The following is a 14470-nucleotide window of genomic DNA, read 5'->3' as shown; positions in this document are numbered from 1 at the left end:
GTGTATCTGTGGGTGTATGATTTGTGATGTGCACAGTTTGCATGCTTGCCTGTTAGAGCTAAAGGAGGAAGAGCTAGAGAGCCATTACAAGTTTAAGAAAAAAAAAAAGCACTCTTCGGATCAACATTAGGTGAGTTAAACTGACGGGACATCTGGATTTTATTCTAAATGTTTCTTAAAACGTATATATCAATTAAAATGATGATGTAAGTATTTTGTAACAGTCTCTGAATTCATGGAAACTCAATTAAACCCAAATATTGCAGTCCACAGTGTAAATAGACTAAATTACACAGAAAGCCAAAGGTTTGTGGCACTGAAAGAGCTTAGTCTATTTCAAGGTAACACAGTGAACAATACGTAATATCAAAGGTCTTTTTATTTTTATTGAACTTTTAACAATAGATACTACAAAATCTAAAATCATTATACAACCTTTGATACAATACAATTATACAACAATTATACACTACACGAGAGGTTTTTAAACCATATGAATGACGAATAAAATCAAATGGAAATCCAAGGGTGGACGTCCAATACGCTTACTGGTAAAAAAGCTGTTGCACCTGTAAACCAGTATTTGGTCCCCATAATCAAGAGGAACTAACAAGAATGAACAGATAAGCAGTAGTAAAGGTGATGGTAATAATATGTATTAACATTTCGGTTTGTCATCTGAATAAAGTGATTTATAAAAGGTAACTGTATTTTATAGAATTTACCCTCCTGTCCGCTTTAATGAAAACTTGATTTTTTCCAAAATCTAAATACATCTTTATGCCGTTGCCTGCATCCAGCTGAGTAAAAGAATCTACATGCCAGCAGACTGACGAATATTATCGCATGGCACTCTGAACTAGTTTTAACTATATCAGGATCTATAACTGTCTAAATAATAACAGGGTCTAAATAAATAGTTTTATTCCATACCTTAGATACATTTTTTTTAAATATTTCTACAATATTTCAAATATGTAAGGTCTTCAATTTTTTTTGTTTTTGTTTTTTGTTTTGGGAAAAGAAAAAAAAAAAATCTGAAAGCAAGGTCAAATTCTTTCTTGTTTGTTGTTTTCAAAGCTTTCAACCGGATCTAATAGCCTTCCTCAGCTAATAAAGTTGCTCAGTTGTCATGTAGATGGTTTAGATTGTTATCACATGTCGCTTGAAAGCAGTAGTAATGTGGGTTTATTCCATTCTTTCCAAAATCCTGTGAGGCCCAACCCAGAGTCTAAGAATCAGCATTTCGGACAAATAAGGTCGTTGTCGGCTGCTCAGTTAAGTCCTGCCCTGTTTTGGGTCCGCAAATTAAAGGACTGTTAGTAAAGTGTTGGTCCACCACGAGCTGCCATAACAGTTTCAGTGCCGCTTGGCATACTGTTGACTTGGTACTCCAAGTCTCCTGAACGCTACTGGAAGGGATGGAGAGCCGTTCTTCCCAAAGATATCCCCTGCATTTGGTGTTTTCACGATGGTGGTGGAGAGCGTCACCTAACACGTCGGTCCAAAATCCACCAAAGACGTTCAGTTGGGTTTGACACCTATTGAGAGCAGTGGTGGAAGAAGAGCTCAGATCCTTTGCTCAAGAAAAAACACACATGCCAGGAGGTAAAAATACTCTGTTACAAGTATAACTCCTTCATTTAAAATCTTACTTAAATAAAAGTACTGAAGTATCATCAGCTAAATTTACTTAGAGTATAAAAGTAAAAGTACTCGTTTCGCAGAAAAACAACCCCTTGTGACTGATATAATAAATCACGTTCTTGATACAGATATATCAGTGTGTGAGCCACATTTTCCTGTTGTAGCTGGTGGGGATGGAGCTACTTTTAACAACTTCAAAGTTTTACCTTTTTGGACTGTGAACAGTCATTTAAATGAAACTAAATTAAATCATGATTATAAACAACAGACACCTGAAACTAGACACTGGTCTTTTTGTTAGAGGTCACAGGCGAAAACAGTTCTTTAGATCTTTAACAATTTGTTGGATTTTTATAAAAAGATCATTTGTTTTTTTGTGTAAAATCTTATTAGTAAAAGTAAGTTGTTACAAATTTAATTACTTTTGATTTGACTTGATAGTAGAAAAAAAAAGCAAAGGAAAGAAAAGAAAAGAAAATACTTTACAATCAGTGACTTTTGACTTTACTTGAACTTCACCCTTTTGACATGAAATGACCTGAAATCCTCCCCAAGCCTACATATAAAAATGAATGTTTACAAAGTGTGGTTTTCTTTGTTTTTACCCTTTTTCACTTATGTTGAAACCTTGGGGTTTAATACATTTAATAAGGGATTAAAAACGACATTCAGATTTGATAAGATGCCATTGAACCCCGACCTTAGTAATACACCAAGGCCCATGTGATCAATTTTCCTTTTAAGTTATCCAGAAATAATTTAAATATCGATTCAAAGTTATAAACAACTATTAGCCATTAACAATCTAGCATCCACTCTTTCTGTAAATTTAATATACAGGCTGTTACTCTGCTTTAAAATTTGCCATTAAAGGCTATCGTCTGCTTTGGGACTTGACATGGGACTTCATAAGACTGGAGTATTATTGTGACTTGGAAAACAATGACATTGCCCCCCCCCCCTCTTCCAGCCCCCTGGCCTTGCATGGAGCAACTGAAGAGGTTCAGTAAGCAAAGTTACTGTTCCTCTATTATTATTATTATTATAAGTATTATTATTATTACCAGAAGCAGCAGAAGCAGCAGTAGTAGTAGCAGTAGTAATATTAGTAATATTAGAATATTTGGGTGATGTCAATGTCCGGTCAAACTAAACGAATGTTCTTTTTCGTTTAAGTCGGTCGTCCTCAATGTGCGAGCAGTGGAAATCAAATTGCAGAAATAATTTTCAAACAAGTTACATTCACAAACTCCACCCGTCACCCTTTGTTGCAGAAGTGTCATTTTCTGGTTGAGTGGGACACTTACTTTATCCTTAAATCTTATCATACGTGTAAGCAAACAAAAGCAAGAGATTTATGCAGATATTTCGTTCAGACCGAGTCGCTCCCGTTCACATTAATTTACCCGATTCATAGCTAAATTACTGAATATGCTAACGCTGCTGAATATATTGAATCAGTAGTTAGATGGAAATGGGCAGTAATCTGCAAAAATGATTCAATTACACTGAACTAAAAGCAGGATCTATTGTTGTTCGATTAAAACCAAATGTTGAGAAAATACGTTCAAAACTTGTTTAATTTGTGTAATAATAATATATCTTTGGACAGTTTGCCCTCGTACTAAAACAGGTCCCTTTTATTGTCTTTTATCCATGGGTGTATTATTATATTTTCCCCCTTTCTCTGTCCCTCGCCAAGTGCTTCCCATTTCCTTTCAGCTAATTAACGTAAAATATGACAAATCATTAGTGTTTTAGCATTGTGATTCATTGACTGATTGCTATGAGTAGTTTTTATGCTGTCCCACTCAACTTGAAATCCCCTGCCCCAGTTTATCTAATACTGTCAGCTTGACTGGGACACTGTTTATAAATATGTTTTTAAAAATTTTTTAGACTAAATACAATTTCTGTTATCTTTTAATAAAGTGACAGTATGAAGATAGTTTAAAAGTAGAGTTCAGATTGTTGTTTAATCATTGTTTTTACTATCTGCAATATCATTACAAAACAGCATTTCATTTGCCAGCAGGCCCACGGTGAGCATGGCTGGATTAACCTTCTGGTCGGCCCCGGGGCAACTATTGGTTTTTGGGCCCCTATTGACCCCCACTGTACATGGCAGCCTCATTGTCTTCCCACCCAGAAAGCAACCAGTACTCTGGAGCTGAATAATTGTGGTTATGATTACGATGTGATAATACTACTTTGCCAAGTTTTGTGTGTGTGTGTGTGTGTGTGTGTGTGTGTGTGTGTGTGTGTGTGTGTGTGTGTGTGTGTGTGTGTGTGTTTTAACCACTGGACAAAGAAGTCTGAAAACTACATTTTGACACACAGTCTCTCTACAAGACAAGGCAACAAGATGGAGGACCTGTCATGGTTGATATTGCTCTACAGTGGAGCAAATTTCTAACGAATGTAATCCAATTCCGTAGAAAACATACGGAGTAAACCCGGGACTTCTGGGGCCCCCGGAGGTCTGCGGCCTCTGGGCAGTTTTGTCCGGTTGGTGATCCAGCCTTGACCGTGAGGTTTGCTGGGTGAGGCGGTTTTGAAAGTGATACCACGTCGACGGCTGTGACATTTGACCAATCAAGACCTCAGATTATTGTCCAACGGACATTCAGCGACAACACAAGAACAGCTGTATTGTTTTTTTGCCATCAAAAGTCACACAGTGAACTATGCATGAGCTTTAATATCCCGTTCAGCCTGAACCCACCCTATTATTTGTATCAGTATCTATGTCATTGCTATTAAATGTATATGAAACCCTTCGCTGTTATTGCTCGTGTATGAATATGTTTTATGACTTAGTTTATGGGTTTTCAGTTTTATTGATTAATGTGTTTTGGGTGGGTAGGCTGATGATCATTTTGCTTCAAAGAGGGCGCCTCTCCCCTTCTGTACCTCTGCTTCATGACGCTCCAGGCAATCATGTGATCCGACCCTGCGTCAAGCGATAACATGGAGGGAAGCGGAAAGACGCTAATCGTAACTTCAAACTAAAAGCATCAGGTCGCTCTCGCCTTGAAAAAAAATGAAAAGGGAAGTGCAAAGATTTTGGCGGTTTGTGGATTTGCCTCTTTCTTTGTTTTTGCCCTGAAGTATAAATATGTACCCTGTTAAGGATTTATGTATGTTACAGTAAAAGTGTTTAGTGACACAGGAACATGATAGAAAAAAAGTCCAGAAAAATACTGTTTTTATCTTTAACTACAGCTCCATGCCAAAATGGAGTTTTGATTTACAGTATGCTACTCTGGAGTAGGCTACTCGTAAAACTCACAAAACATAATGCTCACAAATTTGTTTTGTTGATGTTTTTGTTGTTAATGTTTTGTGTGCATTATAATTATATCGGTAATTTATTTGATTATTTTGATCTATTCATAGCTAATACTTATTGTATTGTAAAGCTAGGTGGCCTTAAGTGTTTTGTTAAATGATACATACCAGGTTGTAATTAATCTGAAATAGTAATTCATTCATATCATCCACAACAATTAATAATTAAAGTGAAATTTTCTGGATAAAAAAGAAATGATTGATGGTATCCACACGTTAGACTATTTTGTGCTTACAAACAAATAAAGCTCTTGTTCTGGGGAATCCTGTATTGGTTTATTTTTCAGGATGTGTAGAGATGTTATGCTACTTATAACTTCTCTACATTTCATCTGTAAATATTGTAGTTTTTCTCCTCTACATTTTGCTGACAGCTCAAGTTACTATTTACTTTACTGTGTAAGATTTTACTTTTTTTTTTTTTTTTTTTAAATTGATAATCTTAAAAAGTACAATAAATTGTTAAAAATGAAACCACCTGCCCCCAATCATTTTAACTTATGGATCCCTCTTTAAAAAGTGTCTATTTTGGCTTCCTTGTCATATTTCAGACATCTATGAGACGTGTCAGCAGTTCCACTGAAAAGACATTTCTCCTCTAAACTCTTCTAAATAGTTTCATCTAAATCACTGTTTGAAACCCAAAGAGGTCGGACACGTATGTTGGGAACCACTGGACTAAATTACTGAACTGTTTATTAAAAATTTAAACTAGCTCCAATTTGACCACCTGCAATAGTAAAATGCCATTTACACATTGATACAACTGTATCAACGATCTAATAATGACATACAGTGTGATGAATGTATCACAGTCACGGGGCCAAGACCTTTAGCTTTTGATACTTAACATAATTTTTGCTGGTAATACCTCTGTACTTTTACTTGTGTGGGTTTTTGAATGTGGGACTAACTTGTAAGGGAGTATTTTACATTTTTGTTTCACTTTTACTTTAATAAAGGATTAGGGTACTTTCACCACTGTCAGGAAGTCTATGAATGAATTCCACGTGTTTTCTGGAAAAGGCTGTGACCTTTGTTTTCAAAGAACGCACGTTTGACAATCTTAACGATCGTCAGAGTTGATTTTTTGTGGGGGGGGTTTTTCCAAAACAAAGAAATCATTTACACTTAGTTGGGAATTTTTTGTTACACCAAGCTAAAATTAAACCAGTCTAATACGAATGTCCTTCAATAATTCTACTTTCGTGAAGGTTTTAATGTTTAGTTTTTATTGAAACTGATTTACAGAGGTGTTTATTTTATGATTATTTTGGTAGATGTTATTAGTGCTGTTTCGATCTGTATTGCATTATAGTGAGACATGTTTTAATATTTTATTCAGTACGTTTATATCAATGCAGGTAGATTAAATATTAGAAACACCTCTCATTATTACCTAATAGATTTCAACAGCACTACAGACTACATCCTCTAAAATGATCATTAAGTTGAATCAACACATATTTTGAATAATTTCAACAGAAACTGAATGTTATGACCTTCATGAAGATAGGACTTATTGCAGGTATTAGCATGCATGGTACCACTTTCTGATAAGAAACATTTTATCAAGTGTAATTAATGGTTAACAAATCATTCACTAATGCTTTATAGAGCGGTTATAAGCCATTAATAAGAACAACTCTCTGCTTGCCAGATTGTGGAAAATCCTCCTTCAGCATAACAGTTTTGTATTTTTAGCTAGGATTTTAATTAATTAGGGAGACATCTCCAGTGGACTGATAAGGTGTGCCGTTTATAGTCATTTTGTGTCTCTTTGTAGTAATTTTGCAACTCTTCATGGTTTTTTTGCGTCTGTTCGGGGCCGTTTTGTGCCTCTTTTTGGTCATTTTGTGTCTCTTCTGTTATTTTGCACCCCTTAGAAGTTGTTTTGTGGTCGTCTTGCATCCAGTTGTAGTCATTTTGTGTCTCTTTGTGGTTGTTTTGTGTCTCTTTGTAGTCATTTGCATCTGTTTGTGGTTGTTTTGTCTCTCTTAGTGGTCATTCTGCATCTCATTGTAGTCATTTTTTTGTCTGTTTGTGGTCGTTTTGTGTCTCTTTGTGGTTGTTTTGTGTCTCTTTGTAGTCATTTGCATCTTTTTGTGGTTGTTTTGTCTCTCTTATTGGTCATTCTGCATCACATTGTAGTCGTTTTTTGTCTGTTTATAGTCATTTTGTGTCTCTTTTTGGTCATTTTGCATCTCTTCATGGTTGTTTTGCGTCTCTTCGTGGCCGTTTTGTGCCTCTTTTTGGTCATTTTGCGTCTCTTCTGTTATTTTGCACCCCTTAGAAGTTGTTTTGTGGTCGTCTTGCATCCCATTGTAGTCATTTTGTGTCTCTTTGTGGTTGTTTTGTGTTTCTTTGTAGTCATTTGCATCTGTTTGTGGTTGTTTTGTCTCTCTTAGTGGTCATTTTGCATCTCATTGTAGTCATTTTTTTTGTCTGTTTGTGGTCGTTTTGTGTCTCTATGTGGTTGTTTTGTGTCTCCCTATGGTCATGTTGCATCTCTTTGTGTTTTTTTTCCCGGTGTCCCTTTGTGGTGAGGATGACGATGCCTTATCAGACAATGATACAGACTGCGTTGGTTTTAGCCAGGTGTACCTAATAAACTGGCTATTGAGCGTGCATTGGGGCAGGGAGCTTCGATTGGGACTTTATTGTGAAAACAGCAACCGGAAAGTGAGTTTGCCCTCCCGGAAAACTTGACCACCGCTCTTCGTTCCCAGGGTTCCGTGAGAGCTTTTTGCCCCACCCCACCTCTTCAACCCTATCTATCTCAATGTACAATTCTCAGAGAAAAACGGGGGCAAAAATAATTCAGAGTAACACTGCAAATAAACGTTTCTCAATTCCCCGACCGGTTGATCGGAGCAGACGCGGCCTCTCGGCGGTAAAGATGAGCGTCTCGCCGCTGGATCAATGATTGAAAACACCGCGGTATGTTCATGTATCATGCACATGTAACCATAATCTACCATACGGATTCAAAGGGAATACAAAAAGCTGAGGGACTTGACAGCGGGCTGTACCTGCGCCAAACGGGAAAATAACGGAGGATTTCCACGAATATCACCTGGATATCGCGTTTTATTCAAGGACGTCCAGCTGCCGAAAGCCGCCGTTGCTCGCCCCGAGAAGCTTTCCGATGTGAGGAGAAATACAAATTAACGTTACGGAGAGAAAAAAGGACGGAGAAGGGGCCTTTTTCTTTTTCGGGTCTGGTCAAACCCTCCGAAAAGGCAGGCACCAGCATCTGTTGACGGGGAGAGGAAATAATTTTGACATCGGCTAAAAAACAGGATATTATTGATAAGGTTGCTAGCAACCCCCAACCCCACCACCACCCCCCCACCCTCATTAAAAAAAAAAAAAAAAAAAAAACAGAAAAAAACCCCCAAAATCGGTGTATAATGGGACGGATTTGTGATAGAGAAAGAAGCCCCGGTGTAGCCCGATGATTCACATGCCGTCATTTTAAGAGGAAATATTTATTTTTTATTTTTTTGCTTTAATTTTTTTTGTTTGTTTTTTTTGTTCACCCGCCCTCCGGTGTGCTTTGTTTAGGTGGAGAACGGATTTGCAAACAGCCCCTAAAAATAAAAACCTAACATATATATTTAAAGGATAAAAAAAAAAAAAGGCTGAGAAAATAGGGCTTTGGTTGTGAGTGGAAATGAATTGAATGGCAGTGTGAGATATCTGCCGAAGATGGGCTCCGGAGGAGACATTTGCTGAGAAAATTAAACATAATAGCGTGAAAATATACATGTTAAACGAAGCCAGCGTTTGAATTTAAAAACGCCTTTGAGGAACCGGTACCACCGACGCTCATTCATGTGCATTGCAAGGCTGGAGATTTCACATGCACTCTCACATCAATGTTGATGACTTCATTGCGGATTTACAGTGAAAAACACGGGAATCAAGCGTCTGAGAGGGCGGCATCGTTGCTCCGCTCCTCTCTGACTGAGCTCTCGTTGATTAATTGCCAGTAAATAGCCACATCCATCCATACGTATCGTGCCAAAGCCCACCGTGGGGGCCCCAACGTCTGCTACCTAACAGGTTCACATCTGTTTCCTCTGCATCTGGCAACATAAATGTCACCCATTTTGAGCCCGGTGTTCCTGTGCTGGGCCAGTCTAGGAATTTAGGATCAATTGATTTTTTTTTCTTCTGATCGACACCCTCCCTCTCTCCTCCCTCCCTGCACCCAACTTGCCCACCCACCCAACCGACCAACCACCCTGCCTCCCCCCCTGAACCTATCACCGGGTTTTTTTTGGGAAGATGGGCTGTCTTGGCAATAGTAAGACCGAAGACCAACGAAATGAGGAGAAGGCACAGAGGGAAGCCAACAAAAAGATAGAGAAGCAGCTCCAGAAAGACAAACAGATTTACCGGGCGACTCACCGGCTACTACTATTAGGTAGGTTTTGTGAAATATGTCATTAATATCTGTGTGTGTGTGTGTTCATTTTAAGCCAGAAGGTCCATTTTGCGCTGAATTGTTGCACCCACAGAACAATGCAAGTGTATTTTCACCTGTTTATGCGCATGTAATAGCCATTGTTTCAGATTGGACTCGTGGAGAAAAAATAAAACATTTCTACAATAACTTCCTCACCCTCTTAACAGTGAGGCATCAACAAATGATGCAATGACGCGAAGTCATGGCAGCACTGGTTTACAGTGTCCTGACACAGGGCAGCTGAACATCAGGCCCGTCTCCTGCATTCATGGGTTATTATGGAACGTGATCACAGAACATGTGAGGGGACGGTGGACAGACAGACAGACAGACAGACAGACAGACAGACAGACAGACACACAGGCACCATGCAGGGGCCGGGAGGCCAGCAGTAGGCGTTTCGCATTGTTGTGTCTTTTCTCCACACATGTAAACTGCAAAAGTTGCAATCTGTCATGTTTGTGGGTGCAGTTTGGATGCCAGATGCCTTCACCTTGAGTTGTTCAGGCCTTTAGTCCTCATGTTTGATGCTGTTTTTTTTTTTTTTCAGACTTACCTTCGCATAATCCTCTCCACACCAGACACTCTGGAAATGGATATTCTCTAATTAGTCCTTGAAAACTCTGCTATTTTTAAATTCATAATGCTGTTTGGAGCTTCATCGTCCAGGGGCCCCACGTCATGCTACAGCATGCGAACCTAAGGCCAGGGCTAGCACCCTCCTGCTAAACCTCCTGGGGTACGGAGAGAAAATTAGGATTACTGTTAGGATTACTCACTTCCCTTGACTAATTGTCCCGGTCATTCTAGTCTGAAATTGATCCTAGATTTGTACACTCAGCCTCAGGCTCCAAATAGCAGGCCTGTAGCCCAGCTAGCTGCTGGTTGTTTGGGTTAGGAGATGTCATGGCCTTGCTCCTTTCATTTTCAGTTCGCTAGGGCACATTTATGAATTTTTCTCTTCTCCCCAAAACGTTGTGTCATGCTAGAGTTATGGAAAATTACATTTTCTGGATCCCAAACAGTTCAAGGAGAGTTTCTTAAAAATTCTGCTGAAACACAGCACTTGAGTAATGTAAACATACATGGTTGTTTTCCACCACTGATAAGAACAGGCAAGCCTCACCTGGCGCTTTGATTGGTTCTTTTGAGGTCCTGCCATCTTGCTCGGGCCAGGCAGTATTGCTTCTGTGTAACGTAGAGCGCTGTGAAGGAGTGAGGAGTTTAGGTGTGGGACAGTGCGGGTGCTGTGTTGGACAGGACCTCTGTATTTAGAAACACAGCCCTGACATTCAAATCAGTTACGGATAAAATCTTCGGTGCCCAGGTTTGTAGCTCTTCCACTTCATCTTCTACTTTCCTGGTTTTCCACCAAGCCACCAAAAGCCTTTGTCCTCCGAGGACCCAGTGTCCAGCAACAAGTTTTTAAACCATCATCCGCTAGGTTCAGATGGATCCCTGTCTCGAATGTTTTAGTCTGTGCCTTCTTTTTAAAAGAGTTCTGTACAATTCATAAACATCTCTTGATATGCCTCTCTGTCCTCTTTCTGCTTTCAGGGGCCGGTGAATCCGGGAAAAGCACGATAGTCAAACAGATGCGAATATTGCATGTTAATGGCTTCAACGCAGAGTAAGTGTTGGTTTACCTCCTGCTGTATCTCCACACACCTGCAGCACATTCAGTCCACTTAACAAACACACACACACAGTTGTGATGGTTTTGACGGGATCGGGTATGAAAATATTTGTTCACCAGACACCTTGATAATGTGATGATGGCTTTGGGGGCGAGGACCATTGGAGCATATTCGGAAAATACAAATGATAGGACAAGACCTTCAGTGATGCCGACGCCAAGCAGGTGTAGGCCCCTCACTGTCCTATTCCCTCAGCTACACATCAGCGTAAAATAAGTCACTGAGGAAGCCTCTTGTCAGCGGTGTGGGAAACTGTAAGAAATGGCAGGGAATGAAATCATCAGGACACAACATGAGAAAAACTAAACACAGTTAGAGAAAAAAAAAATAATTAGAGAAGGGCTAGATGCAAGATTTAGTTTGTGAAAGAGGCTGGATGGATTCAGTATTCAAATTGTATTTTGGCAGGCGTAGCGTGCTATACATTCAGTTTTGAAGCCGCGTCATTTTACTGTTATTCCCCTGTGAAATTGTTATTTAAGCTATATTCCAAAATAGAGCTGTAACGATTAGTTGATCAAAATAAATAGTGGCCAATAAAAGAAAATTAATCCGTAAATAGTTCAATAAACGATAAATCGTTGTAGTTATTTTTCAAGCAAAAATGTCAATATTCTGTGGTTTCAGCTTTTGAAATACAAGGAGTTGTTGTTTTTTCAGTGTGTTTATTTTATTTATTCAGTTGATATAGTAAATAAAATTTCTGTGGGTTTTTGGATTGTTTGAAAAACAAGGCATGTGATTAACTTTTTTTTTTACCATTTTGTGACAAATCAAATTGCTTTTGTCGGTAAAGTACTTTTCTTGAACCACCACATTACTTTTTAAGGATAATAGAGCAGCTCTGAAGGTGGCTTTAGTTGTCTTGTTCGTACAACAAAAGAGGATTAGATTACCTTTTTGTTCTGGAATACGTTTTCTGTTGTCCTAGGACAGTTTGGCCATTGTAATGTCAATTAGAAGCTGGCCTCCTCAGTCGGGAAGAAGAGAAATGTAACACTTATTTTTTTAAATGAATTTTTTGTTGTAATATGACGCTGATATTTAATCCTACTGATTATTAATAGGAAAAGTCAATGAATTTCTAGGCATGAGGATGAATTACTCGGATCTAACTGATTGCCTTGCCAGTATATTTATTTTTTCCATTGGCATGGAGGTGACGGACTCTTGTCTATTGTTTGGACTATTGTTTTTAATAAACCATCCAATATGGTCTAATGAAGAAAATAAAGTCAAAAGTTTTGGACTGTGTTTTTTTCTGTAATGTTTTGGAGCAAAAATTAACTGTTTCAGTTTTTCTTGGAAACGTTGCCCTGGGTGTTTTTCAAGCCACCCTGTCTTGTGAATTTCCTAAAACTCGGTCCCAGGTTGATGCAATGGAAACAAAAGTCACATTTTTCTATTCTTAATCATCTGTTTCCTAGAAAGGGGTTTTGCAGTGGGAGCATCACCATTTGCTTATTTTTGGGTCGTGCCGAACAGATGCGCCTCACGGAAGCAGACGCTGTGGTGTAATGACAAATCCACGGTCACGTTAAGCCTCCGGGGGTTTGTTGCCTCGCCTTTTCGGCCGGGAGGGGTTTAACCTTGCTGGGTTTTCCCCTCCGGCTGCAGGGCAGTGTCGGCCTGTGCAAGGTGCTGGGAGGATGAGGAGGACGAGGACAGGGGGAGATGATTTGGAGTGACATAGTGATATAGGAGAGGGATAGGAGGAAGGAGTGGGAGAGGCAGTGGGGCTGAGGTGAGAAGAGATTGGTATGGCAAGTGGGTGTTTGTTATTGTTTTGTTTTGTGTAGTTTTTTTTGGGTGGGGGGTGTAGGGTGTCCTAGTGTGAGGAATGTAGTCTTTCTGTCTGTGGTCATACTGCCGTTGCTCTGGGTGAGATGAAGGAGCTGAGAGGGGAGAAGCCCCTCTTTGAAGCCACTGTTGCTAAGTTCCTCCCTTCTAATGATGTTTCTTAGCTTTGGTGTTTGGTCATCTAAAATTTGACAGCGGGATCAGTAGTTCTTTTTACATTTGAGCCAGTACATTAAAAACATGGTCTCATAAATTCGTACTTTTCTAACCTAGAGCCTTTCTGTTAATAGTGAATAGAAATATACTTCTACGGAGATGCAACAAATGTCCCCGTAAGTGGGGCTGCAACTAACAATTATTTTCAATATCCATTAATCTGATGGTCAAATTCTCACATTTAAGAACCTGGACCCATCACGTTTTTGGCCTTTTTTGCTTGAAAAAGGACTTTATACTATTATGCGATTATCAGAATAGTTGCTGATTGATTTTTAGTTTTTCTATCAACTAATCGATCAATCGACTGATAATTGCAAAAAAAAAAAAACGTCCATCATAGTTCCCCAGAGACCAGGGTGACATCTTCACCAACACTACAAAACCCAAAGATATCCAACTTCAGCTTAACTGTCACAGAAGACTAAGAAAACCAGCAAATTATTCACATTTGAGAAGCTGAATCTGTTTTTGTTTAAATGGCTTAAAAAAAAAAATTGTTTATCAAAATTGTTGCCATTTACTTTGCTGTCGATCGACTTAAGGATTAACCGACTAATCGTTGCCTGAAAGTTTACATCCCAAAACACTGCGGCAGCATTATCAGCGTGACCGGTATATTCGCTTTAGAGCAGCAGACCTGTTCGGATCCGGGAAAAGGCGGAAATGTGGGCGACGATTCAGTCTTGAACCAGGCTATAAAATCTTCTAATTGTATAAGACTTTCTTCCACATGACTAATGATCATTCTTGAAATGTCTGAATATTTTCTGAAAGCGCCAGTAGTCGCATAACTGAAATCGAGGTATGAGGTCAAAAATATGGAGATATTTCACTTTGTCAGTAAAACCTAATAAAAACAGACAGGGTTTTTAGATGTTCACTAATGCAGGGAGAACTGTCCATTTAGGAAATCTCAATAGCATTTCAAAGCTGGAACTTGGCGTTGTCCTCTGCAGGCACCCTTAGTCAGGGTTTTAGTTTCGATTGCAGCACCACGCTGTGATGCTGATAGTGTCGCTTTTTCAGCAGAGTCCCCTCAGACAGAACACATTCATTATCAAAAGATATTCATCCGTGCTTTTAATTTGAGATCCTTCTGCTGAGCACGGGTCTTACAGGCTGCGGTTCAGTCTTCGTACTGCCGCTGCAATGTGAACAGGCTATGCGGTAGCACAACTGTGCGCGCACGTGGGGATGTTGTGCTCGGGGGCCTGTTGCTCTGAAATGCTCCCGAGATGTTTCGGTCGAAGAAATCGCACCATCCAGGTACCCGATTGTGTAA

At 39.3% G+C, this 14470-nt stretch overlaps 1 protein-coding gene across 1 annotated transcript in view; it reads left to right on the top strand.

The window, feature by feature from the left end:
* Window positions 1-7701: 7701 nt before the first annotated feature.
* LOC120783487 (guanine nucleotide-binding protein G(s) subunit alpha-like) overlaps window positions 7702-14470 on the top strand; it is a 35843-nt gene continuing 29074 nt past the window's right edge. The window contains exons 1-3 of the mRNA XM_040116548.1: window positions 7702-7938; window positions 9292-9430; window positions 11030-11102. Coding sequence (XP_039972482.1) covers window positions 7921-7938; window positions 9292-9430; window positions 11030-11102 — 230 coding nt within the window. The 5' untranslated portion in view covers window positions 7702-7920. The remainder of the gene's footprint in view (window positions 7939-9291; window positions 9431-11029; window positions 11103-14470) is intronic.

This window comes from Xiphias gladius, chromosome 21 (assembly GCF_016859285.1).
Source record: "Xiphias gladius isolate SHS-SW01 ecotype Sanya breed wild chromosome 21, ASM1685928v1, whole genome shotgun sequence".
Classification (NCBI taxonomy): Eukaryota; Metazoa; Chordata; class Actinopteri; order Istiophoriformes; family Xiphiidae; genus Xiphias; species Xiphias gladius.
Note: the sequence above shows the minus strand (reverse complement) of the source record. Positions and strands in the feature narration are given on the sequence as shown.